Source organism: Ambystoma mexicanum, chromosome 1p (assembly GCF_040938575.1).
Source record: "Ambystoma mexicanum isolate Mex_15411 chromosome 1p, UKY_AmexF1_1, whole genome shotgun sequence".
In the NCBI taxonomy this organism is placed as follows: domain Eukaryota; kingdom Metazoa; phylum Chordata; class Amphibia; order Caudata; family Ambystomatidae; genus Ambystoma; species Ambystoma mexicanum.
The window spans coordinates 747,185,150-747,210,335 of NC_090921.1; the positions used below are offsets into that span (position 1 = coordinate 747,185,150).

General features: G+C 48.9%; 1 protein-coding gene across 6 annotated transcripts in view; it reads right to left on the minus strand.

The window, feature by feature from the left end:
- The window catches only part of POGZ (pogo transposable element derived with ZNF domain), a 1,205,269-nt gene that overhangs the window by 800,522 nt on the left and 379,561 nt on the right, over nucleotides 1-25,186 (minus strand). For all 6 annotated transcript variants that reach the window (XM_069650424.1, XM_069650460.1, XM_069650451.1 and 3 more), the window contains exon 4: nucleotides 23,752-23,927. In XM_069650424.1, the coding sequence (XP_069506525.1) occupies nucleotides 23,752-23,927 (176 nt within the window). The remainder of the gene's footprint in view (nucleotides 1-23,751; nucleotides 23,928-25,186) is intronic.

Below are 25,186 nucleotides of genomic sequence, written 5' to 3' on the forward strand. Positions count from 1 at the left end.
AGGATTTTATTGTATTCTTCAACCAAAGTCTCCGGATCCAAGTTGTCAGGGAGTGTGGGGAGTACGTTCAGGATAAGTCTCTCCACAGTGATACTCTCGTTTCTCGTGGGTGGGGCCCCACTAATAGTCAAGGGTAGGGTTGGATGGTAGAGAGCATGAACGATACCAAATGGTGGTTAGTCCAGGCTAATGGTGAGATGTCTGATGTTGGCTAGACAATTATAGTCAGCCAACCAGTCGAGTATTCTGCCTTTGGCATGTGTAGGTTCAATACATCTATGGGTAAATCCTAAATCGGAGAGGGTATTAAGTGTAGTATTGGCAATTTGGTCTTCCGGGTCATTGTAGCCCATATTGAAGTCCCCAAGGGAGAGTACTTGGGTGGAACTTTTAAGGTTGCTAGATAATATAGTGTTAATGTCTTCATCGAAAGTGTCTATTGAGCCTGGAGGGCGATATATCAGGTGGATGTTAAGAGTCTGGGAATTGGTAAGAGGGACTTCAACAGAGAGTAGTTTGCAAGAGAGGACATTGATAGTGGTTACAATTCTCATGGTAAGACTACATTTGTGTATGATAGCAATACCCCCTCCTCTGGAGTTGGGTCGGTCGTGTCTCAAGATGGAATAATGGCTGGTTGAATATCTTGACCCTGCTTACAGCTTAACTCTTACGCTTTGATATTTTTCTATCACCTTAAGCTCACAATCTCTTTTCTCATGGCGTTTCGTCTCCTTGCGTCACTCTTGGTTCGTCATTTGTTCTATCTGTGAGTTCGTCCGGGCTCTCGTGACGTTACCATTCGTCTTCCATTAAGACCTTTTTTGGGATCTTCCGGGACAGTACTTAGGAAATCTTCATTTCGTCTCATTTGTTGGTAGGGTTTTCTCAATGGATACTTTACTGTCCATGGTTGTCTGGTTATTGGTACTTCAATAGGTGTTGCTCTTCTGATGGGTACTGGGCAGAGCCCTACTGCGGCTCTCTGCTGGTTTATTTCCTCATCATGCGTCACATATTTTGGTGTGAATGTTTCTGGTACTTCAAAATGGGCGATGGGAGTGCAGGCTTTATTTGGGACCTCCTCTACAGGATTGTGCTGACGTGGTGTGGGCAATTGGAAGAGCAAAGTCCTCTTGAGCTCCGGGACCAGACAACATCCCACCAGTGGTCATTAAGGAAAACCAAGCTTTGGGCAACCCCCTTATAGGAACTCTTAACAAATATACACCATACTTTATGAGTGCCAGATACTTGGAAGCAATCTCATATTGTACCAATTTATAAGAAGGGGGATACATTAAATCCAGCTAACCTTAGACCCACAGCCCTACTGGACTCCACTAATAAGATATTTGGGACCCTGCTACTGAGGGACCTGAAAAGAGAAATAAACCTACGAGGCCTACTTTCTAAGGGTCAGATAGGCTTCCAAACAGGCATGGGGAGCTCTCACATTAACACATATGAGAGCAGCAGTCAAGCAGAAATCCATTGGGACCATCTTTATGGACTCAATTGATAGGACTAGTGCCTTTGACACGGTTAGTCGAGGTTGATTGTGGGAGAAACTGCTGAGAATGGGGATCCCGTCGTACATGGTAAAAATGTTATTACTGCTGCATACAAATACAACTAGGAGAGTGAGGTTGAACAGGGATGGCGCTATGACCCACCAAATAGGTACTTACGTGGGACTCAGACAAGGATGTGTGGTTGCCCCAACCCTCTACAACCTTTATACGGCAGACATAGCTCAAATCTGGGAGGGTGGAACTACAAATTCAGTGAAGCTGGGGTCAGCAACACTAGATTGAATCGCCTTTGCGGACGATGGTGTTTTTCGACCTCACACCTATTGGTCTGCAACCTAAGTTGGCACTACTCCACAGTTATGCAGCCGAAAATACCTTGAAGGTAAACTGGGGAAAATCAAGAGTTCACATCTTCTCAACTAAGAAAAGACCTAAAAGTATGATGTGGAAAGTAGGGGATGAGCCTCTAGAGAGTTTCTGTCTTAACATACCTGGGATATAAGGTATTAAAGTCAACATCGAAAATGAACTATTTGAACTCCATATACGGCCTTCTTCTTACTAAAATGAGGCAGGCTTATGCTCAGCTATGTGGGTACTCATTGTTACCACTTATACTGTTCTATCAGATGCAGGTGGAGCCAAAGATCTTGTATGGGCTGGACATTAACCTTAGTGACTGGAGACCGAACCGAAATACATTCCAAGGTAAACTGTGGAAAGAAACTCTTCCATCAATCCCAAACTCAATCATACACCACGAGTTTGGATTAGTTTCACTCGCCACAAGGGCTGACTGGAGGAAACTAACGACTTATGCCAAGTTATTAAATCCTCCAGCTCATGTATGGAAAATGGGGATTAGAACACGATCCTCCGGAGACCATCACCGGAATGAAGGCAGAGATGTCCAACCTTCTCTTAGAAATAGGATCTTCAGAAGAATTGCTTGTAAATCAGTCGAAAGTAAAACGAAAGTTGTTCAATTATGACCGGGAAAAGAAACGCATCCCGAGCAGAATGGGCCCATATATACGCCGCTGATGCACAACCCAGATTTCACACCGGGTCTCCAACGAAAGTATTGGGCGGGATGGTCAGGGGCCGAGACTATGTACCTGAAAGACATGTACAAAGACAGCTCTCCATTACTCTTCATAGACTGTCAGCAGAAATTCAATATAGGAGAAAATGAGCGCTATAGATATGCACATATAAGGCACAGGATAACCCACCCAATGGTGAAGAGAGCGGGCACGAGAATGCCATCTGGCCTAGAACTGTCTATGCAAGAAGGCAACACGGTGAAGGGTGTCACCAGACTCTACAGACTGCTCTCCAACCATCAACCGACCGACAATCTCACATACAATATGAACTGGGAAAGAAATATGCAAGAGCCGCTAACAGAGGAAGAATGGAATCAAATATGGGCACGTGCACACAGCACCTCCAGATGCACTACGATAAAGGAATCAGCTTACAAACTATGCCTTAGATGGTATATGTCCCTGAACCGCATTCATAAAATCACAAAGTCATACTCACCAAACTGCTGGAGGAACTGCAGTGAGAAGGGAGACCTATTGCATATGTGGTGGACATGCCCCAAAGCCGTGGCCTATTGGAAGGAAATACCAAGCCACATAAAGGACATTTCTGGGGTTGAACTGCCGAGATCTCTGAAAACAATTCTATGTCAAGACCGGAGGCTCCCATTATGCTTCTCTTTCTTTATTTAAATATTTAAAGAAAGCTCAGCAGCAAGATATTTTTCTCTGTGCACCTGAGTGCCAGAGGTCATATGCATGTAGAAAAAGGTGCACAGAAACAATGTAACAATAAAAACCAACAAGAAACATCATAAAATGTCTTTCAAGTCCTGAAACAACATAAAACTTAATTTCCCAGGAGGCCTGTGGAAAGTTCAATACAAGGCCACCAACACGTGATCTGCATCCTCCAATGAGTGCCTAAGTCCCCATATAAACAGTCTTGACTAAGATACCACTTCCTCGTTCTTTGCTGCTCACAGCAAGAGAAGTGCATCATATTTTAGAACTGTATTATCTGTTTGTTTGAATTTCATTTTATATATCTGTTTTTCACTTGTTATGCCTTGTTTACTGTTAGCATACGCCGCACGTCTTTTTAAATGGTTAATCTTTTCTTTATTTCATTTGTCAGACGCATTACGCGTCCTCAGTTCCGTGATTAGCCCTTCTCTGACGCCAGCTGCTTCCTGCTGGCGTCGGAGAGTACTGCACGACCATTAATCATCTTTTTCAGCTTTCATAAGCCATACATCTTATGAATGCGAGGGTCCGCCTTAACGAAGCCTCACGCGTGTGCTCCGCTCGCTTCCGACGCAGCTCGCGTTATCAGAGCCCAGGGAAGCAGCAGCTTCAACCTCCGTGTGACCGCGGCACCGGCCGCGGTCACCAGAGGGAGCTCCTGCACTAGCAGGTGCCTTTTTCAGTATTCTGGTACTCGCGAGCGCATTTCCGCTACATTTCATAACGAATTTTGCAATCAAGAGTGCCAGAAGCTGATTTGTGTCTTCAGATCCTTGTTTGAACTTAATATACTTAAAATAAAATAAAAAATTAAAAAAAGTGGGAGACACATCTGAAAGAAATTAACATAGCCCATTGGATCAGGGCTATACAGAGGATCCCCATAGGATTAGCAGTGGGCTTGAGAGAAGGCAGTCTGTGCCCACAATCAAAGAAGAAAAAAAAAAAAAGAAAATTATATAAGAATATATTTATATATTTATAAAACATTTGAAAAAAAAGATAAAAGGGAGAATGGAAAGGTGCAATTTATAAATATGGCAGCCCAGTACTTCCCTCATGAGGGCCAGGATTGGTCCGACTATGAGGAAGATACTTATGAAATAGATGAAGTGGCGATGGCAAACAGCCTGGAAAAGGTGCTGGGTTCCACAGTGGAGACCAGTATCAAGAGAGCTGTATCAGAATTGCTCTTGCCCATTCAGCAGCGCCTGGACAACATGGAGGAGCACCAACAAGAGAACTCCCTACCAAGAAAAAAGACTCAGAAGAGAAAGCACCTTTCAGATGGGGGATGTATTCCGGCTCACTTGAGTAATTAATCTACGAGCCCCCCCACCCCGAGCCAGTCAGAACCAGCCACTGCTGCCCTTTCAGACGCCTTCTCTAGGCTTAAAAAGGCCTTTTTGAATTGGAAGGAATCCCCTTCCGCCGATGCACCCTCTTACCCCGAAGAAGAAAACAGGGGTACCAGACCCTCAAACCCGGATGGATACCAACACGGTTTTGACCAAGAGGGATATGATTTTAACAATCAATCTCCCGTCTCCTCCGACGAAGACACACAAACAATAGGGTCACGGCCCTCAACCTCAGGGATTGCGGCAGACCCCATCCCCAAGAAGACAGCCAAGGAACATTCTCCCTCTAAGGGAATGGTTACTCCAGAAGACCTAGTGCATCCCAGATCTTCCAACTGGGAAATCTCCAAGAACAACGGAGTACATTAAAGACAGGCTACGCAAGCCTTTGGACAAGGAAGTCCGAGCAAGACTCAAAGTAGAATGCCCACGCCCAGAAATCCCAGGCAAAGTAGCCCTGACGCCGGAGTTAGAATCCAAAATGATTACTTTCCTAGGAAAGAATGTTAAAGATCCACGAAAGGGCATCGATCGCACCTGGAGATCCTGTCAAGACAGGGTATTGGACGTCACCAGTCCACTAGCAAAGATGATGGATCTAGCTGAAGCAGCTATAGCCACAGGTGAACCTATCGACCCAGTAATCCTCTCGGGCTGGGCCCAAAGAGCCATCCGTTAGTTGGGGAACGCCAGCTGCGCCATATCAGCAGAGCGCAGCAAGAGTATCCTTTACAAAATTGATGCCAAACTAAGTGAGCTAGCAGACACTGAATCCGGGGCCGCAGCCCAGGGTCTGCTCTTCTGCGACACCTTCATGAAGGAAATGTCCAAATTCGTTGGCACCTTCACTGCGCTAGACAAAGCGCAATCTTCCATATAAAGAGTTTTCTCTTCAAAACTTTTCACCAGGGCCGGACGAGGTACAGGTCGCTCTTCCAGTCGATACTTTCTTGATTGAAGACCTCAGCAATCCAGGGATCAACACGCCTGGCAGGATCGTTCACATACCTTCTTCCCTTCGAGAGGGTGAGGAAGACGTCGCGGTTGGAGGAGAGCCGCCCGATACCCAGCACAACAACAAACCACAGGTCAGTCTGCCTATTACAGCGCCAGTGTCGCAAACACCTATAGGAGGGAGGCTAGCTCCTTTTGCGCATACATGGGATTCATTATCAGGGGATGCATGGGTCAGAGACACAGTTCGCGGCTTGCGCCTAGAAATCTTCGCACAACCCTTTCAAGCAGGTCGTCCCATTCCGATTATAATGTCCAAAGAGGACGAGGTAGCGCTGGACAAGGAAATTCACGGTTTAGCGTTGAAACAAGCGATTCGCCCCTGCACAAGCCAAGGCGGTTTCTTCAGCCCCATATTTCTGGTGCACAGAAGGCAAAAAGTGCGTCCAGTGATAAATCTTAAAGCTCAACGACTATCGTTTACTGTCACTTCAAAATGGAGGGTATTCACATGCTCAGGGACCTCCCGAGACCCAACGACTGGCTTATGCGTCTGGATCTGAAAGATGCATACCTTGCGGTGCCCATACATCAGGACCACGTAAGCTATCCAAGATTCTCCTGGAAGCACCGAAACTGGGAATTCACAAGTCTGCCATTCGGTCTCTCTTCAGCTCCTTGGGCCTTCACCAAGCTCCTGAGACCAGTAGTAGCACATTTAAGAGAACAAAGGCGTCCGGCTGATAATATATCTGGACGATATTATCTTCATGGCACAATCTCAAGCTCTAGTAGAACAGACCAGGCTGGCCATAGACCTGCTACACAGTCTCGGATTCCTCATAAATTGGGAGAAATCGATCCTTCAATCATCCAAAAACCTAGAGTTTCTAGGGTTTGTAGTAGACACCGAATCTGCTCAACTCCGTCTCCCGGTGGCCAAAATTCACTCCACCAAACGGGAGATCCGCAGACTTCTACAGAGGGACGATGTATCTTTTCGAGATCTAGCAATGGTAATAGGACTTCTCTCCTCCTCTATCCAAGCTAGATTTCCCAGACCTCTACACTACCGAGAATTACAGAGGCTAAAGGGACAGCATTTAAGACACAGTCTCTCTTACTCACAGCGACTGACGCTATCACCAGAAGCGAGACCGGAACACAACTGGTGGCTCACACACATGAAGGCCTGGAACGGCCGGGCAATCTTCGGATCTGCCCCAGATATAGTGATAGAGTCAGACGGCAACTGTTCCGGCTGGGGAGTGAGATGCGGTCCAGTGGCCACAGAAGGAACACGGTCACCCCAGGAACTCGAGATGCATATCAACTGCCTAGAGCTCCTAGCGGGCTCCTTCGCAGTATGCTCTTTTGCCAAAGACAGAGTGAGCTGTTGTATCTTACTGAAGACGGACAACATTTCAGCAGTAAGATGCATCAATCATCTGGGTGGCACCAAATCTCAGCCCCTAGCAGAACTAGCCAAAGACTTTTGGCATTTCTGTCTAGAACACCGGATTTTAGTCATTGCAGAGTATCTACCAGGCCTTACGAACGTAGTGGCGGACTGGTACTCCGGACATACGATCGATTACAGCGACCTCACGCCTCAACACTCAGCTACCAGTGTTTTTCAGCTGGAATCCCGAACCAGCAGCAACTGCGACGGATGCTTTCCTCCAACATTGGACCAAAGGGGTACACTATGCCTTTCCCCCCTTCAACATGATTGCGTGGACCCTGGTGAAGGCCCGTCAGGAACAAACAGAATTGGTCCTCATAGCCCCAGTCTGGACCTCTCAGACCTGGTATCCAGTTCTTCTGGAACTTTCTTCGGATTTTCCAATCCTTCTACCCCGATTTCCCGATCTCCTGTTGGATCCAGTGGGTCAGTGTCACCCCCTTCTCCTCCAAGGCTCTCTGATCCTAGCAGCCTGGAGGATTTCAGGTCGAGGTGGAGCGTTCCAGGCATGGCTCACATGGCAGTCAGCCTCATCAAAGAGAGCTAGGCCCCGGCCACTCTCAAAAGATACTCGAACTCTTGGAACGCCTGGAGGAACTGGTGCCAAGACAATTGATTACATCCAGTTTCAGCACCTGTAGAGGAGATTCTTAATTTCCTAGCATCCTTAGTTGAAAGAGGTCTGGCCTACAGGACAGTTAACGCCTAGCCTAGGCCTAGGTTCAGCAGGCCACAACCTCATAAAAGGGATCCCAGCAGGAGAATACGACCTTGTTTGCAGACTACTCAAGGGAGTCAGACTTACAGTTCCGCCTCCGTCCTGCTACGGTAAGCTTTGGGACATAAAAGTGCTGAACCTTTTCCTATCTTGGCCAGATAATGAAGAGTTATCTCGCACTGCTCTATCCGGCAAACTCACTACACTGCTCTGCCTCGTCTCCTGCAGGAGAGTTTCTGACGTCAGAGCCCTCAATCTAGCGGGCAGAATCTTCTTCCCTGATGGCATAGTGTTCCATATACATAGGAGGACGAAGTGCAACTCAAGAGGGATTTCTTATCCGGCTTTTAGGGACCAGGCCAAGCTCTGCTTAGTCAAATGCCTGAAGGCTTACAAAAGAGGTTACGGCTCCTCTTAGAACCTCTCCTAATGGGCAACTATTGATAGCCTTGCACAAACCTCAAAGCAGTTTCCGCTCCAACGCTAGCACGCTGGGTACGGTGGACTTTAACCCAAGCGGGTATAGATAAATTGCACTTCAGAGCCCACTCCGTAAGAGGAGCAATGGCTTCCAAGGCCTTCCAGGTCGGAATCCGACAGGAAGATATCATGAGAATGGCGCACTGGGCAAGAGAATCTGTATTTAAACAATTCTACATGAAACCGGTAGAACAGCCGGCATCTATTGTGGTAAGTAAGCTTTAAACGAGCATAATAGGTGCCTCCGGTCTTGACATAGAATTACGATTTTCAATAATAACTTACTAGAAAGTCTTAATTCTATTAAAGACACGGAGGCAGAAATTATCCCACCCGGCGATTAATTAAAATGTATCACGCTTCAGGGTTATATATGTACATTGCTAAATTGTTACATGATTTTGAATGCATGACTGCTCCTCAAAATAACATGACGTATTTTCTCTCCCATCCCTCTAAGGGAACTAGGGTTGTGATATACACAACCTAACTTTAATTCTCTATCGCTCTTAACAGCGTCAACAGACAAATCCGCCTAATCCACGGCACATTTCTCTCTTCTGCTATGAGATGGCTTCAAGTCCAATTCTTCCATCGGACAAGTTTGCAGCTTCGAAAGAGGAAGTGGCATCATATTCAAGACTGTTTATATGGGGATTTAGACACTCATTGGAGGTTCCAGGTCACATGTTGGTGCCCTCGTATTGAACTTTCCACAGGCCTCCTGGGAAATTGTTTCAGGACTTGAAAGACATTTTTATTTTAGAAAGAGAAGCATAATGCTCGCCTCCGTGTCTTTAATAGAATTAAGACTTTCTAATAAATTATTATTGAAAATCTTTATTCTCTCAGGAGTTTCCATAGAAGGTAAATACACAATGTCAGGAACAGCAGCCAGGCTCATTACTCACCTGTTATCAGCAGCAAGAATGACCCTTGCACAAAACTGGAAAAACAGTGGGCCCGACCTCAGAATGGTGGTGGATCAAGGTCAACGCAGAACCTAAATAATAATTGATCGCAAATGTTATGTTGTATTTACCTGTATGCCTTCGATCCAAAAATAAACTTGGTTTAAAAAAATATAAACAGCAGAAGACATGACTAAAGCAAGCCTCTAAGGAATATGCAAAACTAGTGTACAGGTGAGATCAAATTCCAAGATATTTACTCATTTTTCCATGTTCTAAAAGAAGGTCCCTATACCTCTAGTCACGAATGAACCAACTCCGAACTCTAGAGAGGGTTGGTAGCTGGTACGGCTTAACAGATCAGTGCTCTAGGTTATGTGGTAGGGTTGCAGTAAAAGAAACTACCAAGCATTTGGTCCTAGGTTGTACAACGCTTGAGGAAGAGATTCCTGGGCACGGCACAGGGCATGGAGGCTTGTTGGGTCAGTCTGATGGGGGGCCAAGCACAGAGTAATATCTAGGCCTATGTGATCTGCTCTTCAAAATTGTGGAGAAATTATGTGGAATTGGGGGAGTAGAAGAGGAAACAAAATGACAGCATTTAAGCCAACCCGAGACAAGGCCCTTCCCTTTCCCCTTCTTCCTCTCTGATAAATCTCATGAAAGGCTTTGGTAACAAGCAAAATGTAGAAGATGGAGTTAAGGAAAAGATCTGCAACATATATTTAAACGATTTTGTCCTTTCTCCTGTAAAGACCACCTGTGATATTTTGGTATCATTTTTAAATTATTTTATCAATTCTGTTTATTTATATTATTTATTATGTCATTGTGAAAGATTTTTCTATTGTAGTTGGAAATCAAAACAAAAAAAATAAAAAGTCTCACAAAGCAAGTCAGAGTTTGAAGGTTGGCCCATGGGAAAAGGTTTTCAATACCCTTCATAGGTGGAGGAGGAGATGTATGACAATAGGCCATAAGGATATTAGGGATGGGAGGTTTATCCTCAGAAGGAAAAGGTGGATACCATTTCTCATCACATGATGCCATGACACCTCCCTGGAGGTGGTCTCCCCCAATGTGATCTCCCTCATATAGCCGCCCCCAGGGTCAGGATAGGTAGCGGCTGCCCTCCCATGGCCACATGGGAGGAGGCCACAGCCAGGAAAGGAATAACACCGTAGGCTTCATCACACTGCTTTCTTCCTTTTGTTCCCACTGTTTGTATTGTCCACCGTTCACTTGCTGGAGAGAACGAAGTCGTGTGTCTGCAGCTACGGTTTACTCCACTGGTATCAAGAGGGGGGCCCTATGGCTTCAAAAGAAGGGGTTTTAAAAATGTCTCCATCTTTGAGTGGTTATGTTATGTATTCAACCCTAAAATAACCTTTCCTTTATCAGTCAGACTGGTTGGTATGTTGGAGGACCGGTACCAGCTCTTTCGGTAGCTAGTCTGGATGTCAAGGCTTGGAACTGTGCATTTCTACAGGGTTATATCCAGTACTTTGTTTAGATGTTGACCTTTCGGTGCGATGCACCTTTTCTATCATTGCTTAGATATTTGTTTTGTGGTGTAATATTTTTGGGTGCGTAATACAATATTTTTTGCTGCCAAGTTTGGATTTACACACACTTTTCTTAAGTGGCATGGTTCAGCATTTCATTTATCAGTTATTTTGACTGCACCCTCAGCTGTCAAGCAGCAACACATGGCACGAATAAGCTTCGGACAGGCAGGCAATATCCAGATTGGTATAGCCCACAAGTGGTTGGATATGGGAAATCGGGGACCTGATGATCACTTGCAGGGTTTCTGGTTTAGGTTCAGGAGTCCGGGCCAGGAGAGATTCTTTGTACAAATCTATAGGCTCTAGATGGGTTTTAGCATGGCAAACATGGCATTCTCACACTCCCCAGTATCAAGGCAACAATGGGCTCCCATGGGGGCGCTAGAGAGCCCACAACCAAGATGGCCGTTTTTCTGTGAGCTCTCTGAAATCCCTGTGCTGGAGGACGAAAGCAGACCATCTGAGGTCAATCCTGATCGTGAATGCCAGGAAAGAGCACCTAAACAACAGCTGAGGCGAAGGGGGAAGCCTTGGGTGCCACCTGTGCCCATAAGCATCGAAGCGACACAGAACGCCGCTGAGGGCCGGAGGGCTGGGGACGCGACTCAGTGCAGACAGCGTCCGAGTGTCTGTGCTTCTCCAGTGGGAGAGAAGCCCGGGAACAACATGGGGCTGCGCTGGACGAAGGAAGCGCCTTGGGCGGGTCGGGGGGGGGGGGGGAGTGGTGATGCACCTAGGTCCATGGAGGCAGCCCGTTAAGTAGAGCATCTAGACCTGCTCGGCCGGCTGGGAGGCTCCTGACCGAGGACGACAGAGGTGGAGGTGACGGGAGCCCGGGTCCCCGGGATGGAGATGAGCCGAGACCTGTGTAACCCAGGCGGGGAATGACGACGGCATAATGCCTGAGCGCCCTGGGTCAGTTCGGCGACGCCCTGCTGTGGGTGCAAGGTAGGCAGCGATTTTGCATGAGGAGCTGGGGCGCCTGCACACTCGGACACGCAGCTGCCCGCCTTGCGGTCCGGAGAGGCTGCAGTGTGGGTGTGCGCCGAAGAACTTTGCCAGCGGAGAACCACCAGTGGGTGGGTGGCTGGATTGGCAAGTACCGAGCACTAGGGAACCGTGGGGGCCAGACGACGAGAGTAAACCATGGTGAGCATTGACGAGCAGAGTACAGTGAGGCGGGTCGGATGCCCCGTTAGTGCGGCTACACATCACGTCGGCAGGAGTGCCCCGGAATGGGTCAGGGAGCCTGGCAGTCAACTGCAGAGGATTTGTGCGTGGTGAGGGGGTATAGTCTCCACATTAGCAGCTCAAAACGTTCCCAGGAAAACCGGGAGTGTGCCGGCGAGAACGCTGCCGAATAAGAGGACTCAAAATTAAAGGAGACCGCTGGTGAAGGGAAGCGTATTCGGTGGGGGGCCAGTTGAGACGCTGTGACATATTAATCTGGATGTGACTCTGGGGTAAAGGAAGGTGGATAAACCTGCTGTAGGGTCAGGGATATATTGCAGGCTACCCAGACACTGCATGGAGATCGGGGAAGCCACGCCCGATATTGGTCACAAGGCAAGAGTTATCTGCACCACGCTGCAAGAGGGGAGAATTACCAATAACGAGAAGAGCACAGTGTTGGCATGGCGTGTTCGGACAGAGGGACACTGGGTTGTGAGCTCGCCTCATAGGGCCGCACCGAGGGACCGTGAGTACGACAAGTGGTGCCAAGCCAGAACCAGGCCTTATTCAACTGAGCTATTGTCAGCATAGCAGGAGGAGGTGCCAAAGGCGGGAACACGCTGCTGATCCGTGTACCTCGGGAAGCGTCTGGACTCCTGAGAGGGTCAGGGCGGGGAAGATTCATGGCGAAGGATGGTAAAAGACAGACCTGTTTGCCGTTCATGCAGACAGGAGGACTGCATAAAGAAAGTGAGGCGCAGGGGCTAGAACAAAATTCCACTGCAATGGTGCACTCTTCGACCCCAGCTGGGTCGGTGACGGTCCCAGGTGAGGGGGCCCCCCCGTGTCTGAGTTGAGCATGGTCCTTACGGAGATGAGATCTGGATTTGCGGCATTCAACTCTAAACTAGACATCTTAACCAATAAATCGGACAGGATGCAAGAGAGAATTGACAAGGAGAGCAGCAGAACATCGGAGGTGGAAACGAGGATTAGCACGCTAAAAGACACCAGTCAAGAGACCATTCAGGTGGTGCAAGAGATTCGCAGGGAGATCAAAGCCATAAGAGATAAATATTAGCACCTCGAAGCGAGGTCGCGCAGGAACAACATTCGGGTGGTGGGGATTCCAGAGTCTGTTCCGCAACGGAACATGGAAGTGTTCATTGAGTCCTTCATCAAGAAAGTCCTGCAGGAACCAGTGCTGTCCACCCAATTCCTGGTTGAGAGGGCGCATAGGATATCACAAGTTGTCCCAAGACCAAGTCAAAACCCGACACCTGTGATAGCAAGGGTTCTCAACTACTGCAACCTATTCTTAGGAGGGCAAGAGAGCTTGGAGATCTCATGTTTGAGAACAGTAAGTTATCCTTCTACCTGGACTACACTCTGGCTGTCCAAAATGCCTGCTTGCAATTCGCGGCAGTGAAGAGAGCTACGAGAGTATGCAGTATTCCATGCAGTACCCCTCAAAACTCAGGGTCCAGCACAATGGGAGGGCCCACTTTTTCACAGATCCAGCAACGGTGCACAAGTTCATTCACAGTCTGCCAAAATGATGGACCAAGTCAAGAGAGCAAGGGCCATATGCCCTACGGCCAACGAATGGAGTGGGAAGTATGGGCTGTCCTATACGCAGAATGTAGGCAGCCAACGGCGATGACAGCATGTGCCAAGCCCCAGTTGGTCTAGGTTAATTGATGCTAGAAATGTACCTAGTTAGTCCAGTAGCCCAACAAAGTATTTTAAATGTTACTACTCTGGAGTTCAAGAGCTGGAGGTCAGTTGGTAAGTGGTGTACGGCGCCCCCGGGCCGTTACCCATGCTGATGCTGTTGTGGGTTCTTTTCTGGGGGACTGGGAGGTGGGGGGTCATTCACTGCGAGTTGGGGTGGGCAGTGTGGGTGGGGGATTAGGGGAGGTGGCAGGATTGGTGGGAAGTGGGGGGGGTGTGGAGAGTTACGCTGCCAGGTTGGCAGCGTTGTGGTGTTGCAAAAAGGTTCACATTGTTTCCCCGAGGACCACGGGAAAGCTACAGGTGTATTTGGCATGGGGCAGGGGGGAGGGCACTCGAGCAATCCCTTTTGATAATCTCCCAATAAATAACGCATAGGGTAATAAGCTGAAATGTTTGCCGCCTGAATGACCCGGGGAAGGACCGAAAAGTGATGCAGTATTGCGAGAGGCATGGAGCAACAATTGTATTTTTACAAGAAACTCATCTTAAAGGGCAGGGGAACGAGAAGGTGGCCAAGGGTTCGGGCAGCTGTAAATACTTCACCACATTCTCGGCATACTCGGCAGGCGTGATGATTACAGGACACAAGTCAGGGTTTAGGGTTAGTGACATGGAGATTGACCCAGAGCAACGGTATGCAATCGTCTCTGGATGTATGGGGCATACGAAGATAACCATGGTCAACATTTACGGTCCCAATGTGGACAATCCAAGCTTTTTCGATACACTGCTTGGGAAATGCCAAAAGTATCTGGACACAAATATAGTTTGGGCAGATAACGTGGTACTGGATCCGAGCGTGGATAGAAAGGAGAAGAAGGCGCACAGAGGCAGCAGAGGCAGTATTGAGAGCCATGGAGGTGCTAGAGTTGGGAGATATCTGGCGATTGATGCATCCGGGGGAAGCGGCATTCTCGCACCATTCCACTGCACATAACACTCGAACCAGATTGGACTATATATTGGGCTGTCCCTATCTAGTGCATTGCACGGAGGAATGCAAAATGCTTCCGAGGACGTTTCAAATCACTCCCCGGTGCTCTGGTCGATGCGCATAGGGGAGCCGCCACCCTCCCCCAATGGAGGTTTAAGCCTGCTACACTGTTAAACATAGTTTTTAAGAGTGAAATACACAGCTTGATCGATCACGTCTTTCTGGAAAATACTGGCTCGGTGCAGGGGAAGGGTACTCTGTGGGAAGCGTTTAAGGTGGTGCTGAGGGGGGCGGGAGGGTGCATGTCCACAGAGTTTGGAGTCCTGAAGCCAATACGTAGAGCGCTGCAAGACGTGGAACTTGAGGTGAAGCGTAGGGAGGTGGTGGTGGTGGTGGTGGGGTGTAACTCCCCGAGTGCACTAGCCAGATTAAAGGAAGGGCTGGATAATTTTCAGATGCTGGTGGACCGAGAGGTAAAATATTTTGCTCAATCGGCAATGGCCTGGAGGTACAGGTAAGAAGGGAGACCGGGTAGACACCTAGCTGCGCTGATTAGGCACGAACAGGGATATAGGGAGATCACTGCGGTAAGAACTAAAGGAGGGAAGGTAGTGGTGAAGCAGAGTGAGATAGCGGAAGTATTCCGCAACTTTTACGAATCCTTGCCACGAGGGGCACTCCACCAGAGGCTGAAATGAGGGAGTATATTAAAAGGCAGCTACGCTACCCAGGCCGGATGCAGAGGCTGCCGAGGCCCTGGCGAAGCTCCTGACTGGTGCAATGCACTAGATAGGGACAGTACCAAATTGAATTGCCCCTTGCCTATGACCGAAAATGCTAGCAGACTTTTCTTTGCATTCCAGTAACCCAACAGAACAGGGAGGCCAACAACCCAAGAAAGAGCACCAGCAGCAACCCACACAGATTCCTGAATGTACCAGCATAGAAAGGCAAACACCAGAGAGAAGAACAAGTTACTTCTTACCTTGTAACGTTCTTTCGATGGGATGTTCCTCTGAAGTATTCCTTATCTTTGATCATCGCCCAGCTTGCTAGCCTCGGAATTTCTTTTTCAGTAGAGGGCGCTGCGCGTCGGCCTCCCTCGAGCCGATGTCCCTCGATGGCCTCTGTATCGGCGCAGACGTCATCACGCGTATAAATAGACTTGCGCAGCGTCCGTTGCTCAGTTCCGTTTTGACGTCAACCGTTTTTTTACATGAATTGGTTATTGACCTTGAAGGAGCGTAAACTGCAACCACAAGGGAAGTGTTACTGCGGGGATGGATGGGAGGGGCGATAAGGAATACGTGGGAGAACATCCCAACGAAAGAACGTTACAAGGTAAGAAGTAACTTGTTCTTCGAAGGGATTGCGTCCTCCGACATATTCCTTATCCCTCTTGGAGGGTAGACATTAGTTAATCCCTTTAGAAATTGTATTACTAAGCGTAATTTGAAATACGAAGGCTCCTCTGCAGTGCGCCTGAAGATCGATAGCCCTGCAAGATAGCCCTTAATAGTGCCAACTTGAAGGCCTGAATTTGACAAGTAGAGTAGAAAGGAGAACACCGTTGTTGTACCACATGAAAAGGGGTCGATATTCTCTTCTCTACACCAGCTGCAAAATTTGTTTCAATGGCAGCGGTATAAAGACTTTGTTGCTGGCCTTCTGGCCGAAAGCAACACTTCCATGACGTCATCAGGGAGGTCCCAATCCTTGTATCTCAACCTTAAAGAAGCCAGGCTTGAAGGTTGAGGGTTCTGATGTCTGGATGGGGAACCTGACCTCCCTTCTGTGAGAGAATATTCTCCTTGAGTGGAAGACGAATTGGAGGGCAGATGGACATGTCCAGAAGGTCTGGGTACCACGTTCTCCTGGCCCAGTCTGGGGCAATTAGGATCATGGTCCTCTGGAATCTTCTCAACCTCCTGATCATTTGAGGAATGACAGGGACTGGTGGAAACGCGTAAAGGAGTGGAAACTCCCAGTCCACTACGAACGCATCCCTAGAGCTCCTCTCGGGGGAAATTCCCTTGAACAAAACAAAACAAATCACACTTTCTGTTGGTACTGGTGGCAAACAGATCCACTTGAGGGGTTCCCCAAAGGGCGAAGATCTCCTGAAGGACTTCCTGAGCTAGTTCCCACTCGTGGAAGACTGTGCCCTGCCTGCGCAGAGCGTCCGCCGTCAAGTTCTTCTCTCCGGCTAGGTGAACTACCGATAGACAGATTCCTTCTTGAATTGCGCAAAACCAGAGCTGCATTGCCTCTCTGCACAGTGGCAGTGATCCTACGCCTCCTCTTTTGTTGAGGTAGTGCATGGCCACTGTGTTGTCCGTCATTATCAGGACATTTTATCCCCCTGCACAGATGGCAGAAAAGCTTTCAGCGCTAGTCTGATTGCTCTCAGCTGTAACAGGTTGATATGTAGTCTGGACACCGATGGAGACCAATGACCGCCGATGGTCAAGTCGTTGGTATGGGCTCCCCACCCCGTGAGTGAGGCATATGTGACTACTGTCATCTCCGGCCATGGTTGCCAAAACAGTTCCCCCTTCAAGATATTTTTCTGGCAGGCCCACCACTGAAGGTCTCGAGCCACCTTGTCCAAAACCTGAAGGAGGTCTGTCATTCTCCCTGAGAATTGCGACCACCGAGTTCTCAGTGCCCACTGAAGAGATCTCATTCTCAGGCGAGCCTCTGGCACAAGGAAGATGCAGGATGCCATGAGGCCTAGCAACCTCAAAAATCCGAAGGCTGGGAGACGTTGGGCATTTTGAAACTTGGTGACCATCTGCAGAATATCTTGAGCCCTCACCTCTGGTGGTGAGGCTTTTCCCAGGGAAGTGTACAGGACCGCTCCAATGAACTGGAGTCTCTGTGATGGTATCATCTGTGACTTCTTTAAATTGAGGGAGAAGCCCAGTTTGTGAAGTAAGTGGCAGACATAATCTAGCTGGTTCTGAGCTTGTTCCGAAGATACAGCTCTGATCAGCCAATCGTCCAGGTAGGGGTAGAAGTGGATCCCTTTCCTCAGACTTGCAGCCACCACCGACATTAGCTTGGTGAAGACCCTCGGGGCAGAGGTCAGCCCAAATGGCAGAACTCGAAATTGATAATGAGAGCTGCCAATTGCGAACCTCAGATATTTCCTGTGTTTGAGATGGATTGGCACATGGAAATAAGCATCCTGGAGGTCCAGAGATACCAGCCAGTCCTGGAGCTGGAGGGCCTGAAGGATCTGAGAGAGAGTTACCATCTTCAACTTGTCCTTCCTGAGGTTCAATTCTCGTAAGTCCAAGATAGGTCTCAGTCCTCCGTCTTTCTTCGGTATGAGAAAGTAAGGGGGGGTGGGAGTATCAGCCCTTGTTCCTCTCCGCTACAGGTACCTTTCTCTAGCAGGTCTAAAATTTCCTGCAAGAGGAGCGGATATGGAACTTTCAGAGAGCTGTTCCCCGGTGGATGACTCTGAGGTATGCGTAGAAAAGGCAGGCAGTAATCTTGTGCAACTGTCTCCAATGCCCAAGCATCTGACGTAATAGCCTGCCATTCCGGCAGAGGTTTAGTTAACCTGCCCCCTACTGGTGTGATATGATAGTTTATTTATATAGCGCCTATACACAATGTGCTTCAAAGCGCTTCAAGGCAAGGAAGGGAACAAGGGAAAATATGACGACATTCTTACAGGCCATTAACTGGGAGAGCTTCCTCCACCTCGCAAGTCTTTTCTTCAGTGCATTCGAGGACAGCGAGTCAAATGCAGAACATGGCTGCCAACCGTGCTCTGAGCAAAGGTAACGTAGGCAGAGGGCGTGGGGGTCTGAAGTTGGGAAGAGTCGGTTGCAGGATGGACACCTGCTGAACCCTGTAGAAGTCGGCATGTGCCGGGAGGAGCGTGACGCCTGAGGACCTAGTACCTGAATGATAAAAAGACAAAGAAAAAGTGTCTGCGCGTGGAATAACATGGCCGAAGCCAAACCCAGGAGCGCTGTTGTATTTGGCCCGTTCCCGTCAACGCGGAATAGGGGACTGAGATGTGGCGCTGGAGGGCGCAGTCAGAGCAGCGCATGCTCCCTGGGCCGCGTGCCTCTAAATTTAAAGCGGAAGAAGGTTTTTTCTGGTGAAAAAAGTTCTGTCTCCTGTCCCTTGGAAGGGACGCCCGTACAGTATGGAGGAAAGGGGGCGGGACGTAAGAGTAAGGACAGTGTCAATTACAGCATGTCTGGGGTCTAATTGCTTAGATAAACACCAGTGACAAAACCAGAGCCACTTGCTCCTATACTGAGACCTCGTAGAAGGCATCCTGGCCGCTTGGAGAATGCGCATATTGTGTTCAGACAGGTTAAACTGTGCTAGGGAATTGAACTCGGCACCAGGCCGCCAAGCTGAATGATTGTGGGGAGGGGTGCCACATCTGCTGATCGCACTGGTGAAGCAGGTTGGGAATCAACGGCAGTCTGATGGGAGGACATATCGACAGATGCTGAAGTTCCCAAAACAAGAATATGGCTGGCCATCAAGGAGCTATGACCAGGAGAGTGCAATTCGATGCATTCCTGAGCTTGCAGAGTGACTGATGAATCAGAGGAAGAGGCGGGAAGGCAAATGCCTTCATTTTGTGGCACAGGATCTCAAGAGCATCTCCTAGAGGGGTGGCCCCGAGACCGTTCCTGGATGCATAAAAAGGAAGTTTCCTGTTTGTGGCAGTCGCAAAAAGGTTCACTTCTGGAGTGCCCCATTGGCGAAAGCTGTTGGAGTACTTCCATGTTCAGTTCCCACTCGTAGTTCGCCTCTGTCTGCCCGCTTAGCGAGTCTGCAGTCACGTTGAGTTGCCCCAGAATATGCACCGCCAGCAGCCAAATGGCGTGCTGGATGGCCCATTTCCACATCTGAATGGCAAGGTCCACAAGAGGTGGTGACTTGGCACCACCTTGCTTGTTGATCTAACACATGGATATCGAGTTGTCTGTGCAGACGCGGACCACCCAGTTAGTGATGAATGGTTAGAATGCTTTCAGCGCCAGGAAAACAGCTAGGAGCTCCAAATAATTTATATGAAACTGCCGGTCCTGCAGCGTCCATAGATCGAAAACCTGGAGGTGATCCATAGTTGAGTTGCGCCCCACCCCAGGAGGGAGGAGTCCGTGGTAATCTTCACTTGAGGGCAGGGCTCCTGAAAGGAGGCCCCCGCTGTAAGATTATTGGTCGAAAACCACCATAGAAGGTCTGTCATCATGCGGGAAGGATCTGGGTTCATCTAGGAAACAGAATCCGAAGAGCCAGCTGCGTACCTCTCATCTTGAGATGCGCAAGAGGAAGAGCTAGTACGCACAAGGCCATGAGGCCCAGAAGCCTCTGGAACCACCAATCCGTCATGTGCTGGATGAAGAGCTGGCACGTGGCGAACAGATTTGCAATGCTGTCCGCCATCAAATAACACTCTGGAGTCGATCGTGTTCCAACAGAAACCCAGGAATATCAGGTCTTGTGAGATAGTCATGGAAGATTTCTGCCAGTTCACCGACAGCCGAAGATTGAACAGGAGATGGAGATTGAACAGGAGATGGAGGATAGACTGGAGATTGCTCAAAGTCGTCAGTGGACAAGGGCTGCGTAGGAGCTGGTCGTCCAAATACGGATATACATGAACACCCTGTAGCTGAAGGAAAGCTGCAATGACCGACATCTTTGTAAAGACACGCAGCGTCGATCTGAGACCAAAAGGGAGCACACAAAACTGAAAGTGCTCCCCTCCCAGGGAGAACCGCAGATATTTTTGATGTGGCCTCCATATCAGGATGTGCATATATGGCGTCCTGAAGATCCACTACACTGAGCCAGTCGCCCTTCCAAAGAGGACTTTATTTGGCAAGGTGTGATCATCTTGAATTTCTCTTGGGGAAGAGAAAGTTTGTACAGGGAAAGGTCAAGGATGGTGCGCAGGCCAGCCTGGTTGGTTTGGACACAGTGAATAGTCGAGTAGACGCCCTCACCTTGCTCCCCAAGGGCAACAAGTTCCATCATCCTGAGGTCTAGAAGCTTCTGAACCTCGGCTCCGAGGGAGGGTGTCCCGATCTGTTGGAAGGGTGGAGTAGGAGGGAGGGGCAAGCGAAAGCCTGCACGAGTGATGGACAAAACTCACTGATCGTTGGTGATGGTCTGCCACGCCTCCAGATGAGACGAGATTCGTCCTCCCACCGGAATCTCGTGCGAGCGACAAAAAATATTTTGCCTGCTCCTGAAGAGGAGGCCAAAGGCCGAGAGAAAAACCGACCACATTGTTTGACGGCTGCCACCAACCGGAGGGTCAGTTCTGCGCGCCTGGCAGTCCTGAAACCCTCTGAAGCCAGAGGAGGATCGAGACTGAGACCCAAACCTCTGAGGATAAGGGGCCTTAGCTGGGACCTTTTCCAGACAACCGAGGATTTGGTGGTTTGGGCACTCGCCTTGGTCTTTGTGATTTAGTCTACCGTAGAAGAATGAAACAACTTTCCGTCGAAGGGAAGGTCCAGAATTTAATCTTGCACCTCCTTCGAAAACTTTGTCACATGGAGCCACGCCTGGCGGGAGGGGTCAATTCCCACCATCAGGCCTCAAGCTGAGGTATCTACAGCCTCCAGGATATCCTGTGCCAACACCTTAGCGTCTGACTAACTGGCCTTGAATTCGTCTAGCCTATCTGTAGGAATGCACTCCTGGAAATCAGCCAACTCCTTTCACAACTGCCGCCAGAATCAGCTCGGTATTTGCTTGCCGAAGTTGCAGTGCTGATTTGGCAAAAACTTTTTTGCCCAAGGAGGCCAGAATTTTGTCACCATCGAGAAAGGGAGTGGACAAGATGCCAAGGCTATCTCCTCAGAGGTGTGAAGCCTGTATCGGGTGTTTGGAGCGCCTGACAACAGTGTTTGTATCCTTCATTTGAGTACCATCATATCCAGAACCCGGCCATGGAATGCTCTGACAGAGGGTGGCTGCTCATCGCTATCCTTATCTGTTGGAGGGTCATCCAGCGAATCGGGGGCAGACGGTTGTACCGCCGCAGGTTTTAAAGTGCTATCCCGTTCTACCAGTGTCTTCTCTATGGGAGGCAACGGGGGTAGAGGAGGAAGAGCTAGAGGCGGACCAGGAGGAAGCGGTGGTTCCACCGCAGGGGCTGCGGGAGCCGCCGTGGTGAAAGGTGGAGTCGGAGGTTCAGGGAAGATTTCTTTGAAAAGAAGTACTCTTTCATAGGGTCAGAATGCATAAGCCTCTGAAATTCCCAAAAACGACATCCTCTGATGAAGGTTTAGGCGCTGAGGTAGGCAGAGGCCTCTCATATGGGGCATACCCCTATGAACGCAATGAGGATGGTTGCCAGGAAGGCCCTTCACTAATCGGGTCCGCATAGACCAACGGATCAGAAGAAGGGGGAAGCGAGACAGTATGTGGCAGCGGCATCCGAGCACGCCAGTCATAAGAAGGGCGGAACAGATTTGTACATTTCACCTGAGGTGAAAAAGGCTGCTCCACCCCAAAATTAAGATTCCCAGCACCCGCCGTCGAGAACATAGGTGTAAGGGAAGAATTAAAAATGGCCGCCGTGGACCATGAGGGGTGGGCCACCATTTTGTCGATGCCTGTAGAGAACTGAGTCACATGTACAGCTGAACCCCAGCAGAGCCAGAAACAGGAGTTACGGTGCATGACCGCCCTCTTTTCCTCCTCGACAGAACCAGTATCACCGCGATGAGCACGGGAAAACTGAGGAATCACCCTCACAGCGAGACCTTTGGGACAAGTCTCGGTTTTTTCAGTACAGACCTTAGCCTCAAGAGAGGAACCTCAGGTTTCGTCCAGGTATGTGTAGCTCCCTCGTGAGGGTTCTCAAGCCGTGGCCTGGTACAGAAAGCTCCAGAAAAGGAGGCCTCCGGGCGTACCCAGTGTCCAAAGCTTCAGACGAACTGGGCCAACGATTAGCACCCGGCAGGTGAACTTCAGAACGTGTCCTGGTCTTGGCAGGTTCGTCGTGGGAACCCTCTGAGAATACTCTGGTACGCCTATTAGGCCTGCGAGGCACCACAGGAGAAATCCTGGTGGTAGAGCTACTGGAGCCCCTAGCGTACCGAGAAGACACTGCAAAAAGAGTCCCCCCGGCCGCGGCGCCCTAAAAAGTAAGGAACTTACCGGACGTCTTTTCTTCGATGAAAAGCTGAAAATGAGGCAGAGGAACGCAGTGAAAGACATCCTCCCACCGAAGAAGACGGCACTTGAGTGCCCGGATGGAGAGGGAATCGCAGTAGAAGCACGAATCCCAGCGGTGGTCTGGACGAGACATTCCAAGCAGAGAGAATGGGGATCCGCCCTAGCAAATAGATGTTCGCATAAATAACAGGACAAATACCAGACGGTCCGGCATAGACGGAGGACTATGCTACCGCAGAACCGGAGTAGGAGAGAAGGACAAGGGAACAAAAAACTCCTGAAGATGCAAGTGCGCCCAGTCCCGACTGCGCAGAGAAAAGGACTGAAGGCCAAGGCGCAGGGCGGAGCTCAGGAGGGCGGGGTTACGGCCGCGTGCGGTACCCCGCGTAAAAAGAGAAGGACAACATTTTTCAATTTCCTTTTGATGCTTTCAGAAGTGCTCTGGTCCCGTCCCGAAAGACGGAATGTCCCACAAGTATGGAGGAAAGGGGATGGGACGTAGGAGTATATAGTATAAGCATGCCTTTGACTACAATAGCAATAAACCCCCGCTCCTCTCCCCACCCCAATCCGCCTGGCGCAGTGGGGCTCCAGCAGGTTTTACTCAGGAATGTACATGTGACCTTTGAACTTGCTCTGCTAGCAGGGGATGTCACGAAACAGTCCAAGCAAAGACACAGTGTGAACTATGCGTTTACTTGTACGGAGCATTAAGGGTTGAGATCCAATTATAAAGCCTCACCTCCAGAAACTGTACTACCCACATTTTATGCATATAGAAATCAAGTGAGGCAGCTCTGCCATTTTCAATGTGGAGATTACATTAATTTGGTGGAAAGCCTGGCGCACACTGCAGGTTGGTCCTGAACCACTCACCAAAGGAATTCAGGAACATAACTCTTAACAATACTTAATATGTAATAATGCTCAGCACTCACCTGCGTGGTTATGAAGATGGGCTGGGTGGAGACCTGGGAGTTGGAAACATGTGTAGCATTTTGCATAACTTGCATGGGCCGTAGTACTGGCTGCGTAACCATTGTGCCCAGACCAGGAGTAGTGTTCTGAGTGAGGATTAGTGACTGTCCACCAGATTGAACAATTGGAGATGACCCTGCAAAAAACGACCCAGGTTGGGCATTATTAGCCTAAGTAGACAGATCAACAAAAATGCAGCCAAAGCACATTAAACCATCAATAGAGCTACTCTGGTACATTTTAACATTACATGGGCCCGTTTGCCCAAAGACATACAATTTCCCCCAAACAGAGCAATTTTATGCCCACCGGGAGGAAGTCTGGAGAGCGGATGTGAATCTAAGAAAGATAGCAACGCTGACAAAATGGAGTTACAGGTAAGAAACTACTCCCTTCTCCAGCATTGGACTCTTCATAGATTCATATACTGTGAATAGATTTTATAGTAGTATACATGACAGGAGGAGACAAACTGGCAAACAGAGATCAGAACTGCAGGCATTAGTGCCGTGTGAAGGTTTGGGGTCCGGACCACGTTGCTGCCTGACATATGTCTTTGATGGGTACGCCAGACCAGAGAGCTACTGCAGCCGCCGCGGTTCTTGTGGAATGTGCCCTGGCTGCAGTGGCCGGTTGGCCTTTGCGTGGCAGAAAGAGAATATTAGAGGATATCCACCTTGAAATACCCCGATTCGTGATTGTTAGGGAGAATTCTCATAAGTGGCCGATTTCCCCTTCCTAATGAGTCCCTCAGCAGCTTTGCTGGATTTCTAGGATTTATTTTTCCCACTCTTGCATGTGTTTTGCTGTGTGCGTTTCCACTTTTTGTGTGATCTTGAGCACTGAAGCCTCACCTACTCCATGGCCTCAAATGTTCATGTGTGCTACACAGCACCTTCAGTGCAGTGACATAGGGTCGTCTTTCAGACTTCCCACCGACTCCATTTTCTGGGGCCGACTACTGTCCCCCAGAAAAGGGTAAAGTTGCCAATAACTTTACTTTAGTCACTTTAAACCACAGACCCAGTGCACCCCATCTTACATGGAGTATTGGAAAGGGTTAATTCTTATCCCTTTTTGTCTGTCTCTTGGAGCATTGTTTCGCTCCCTTTACATCAAGACTTGGCTGGTGGCAGTGGTAACTACACTAACTTTTCTACCGCGATTATCTTATATAAACGTGGTAATGTTTTAGGCTATTATATTAGCATCGAACATAAACCCGCTTGACCAACTACATTTTATTTATTTTGGCTCCGGCTGGGTTTATTCGCCATTTCTTTTTGTTAAAGTCGTTCTCGTGTTTTTCTCTGCACGCCAAACCGGGGAGGATTCCTTTGTTCGCTGTCTTTTCGCTGGCTTCTGCACAGAAGCCCGCCTTAAGGCACCTGAAAG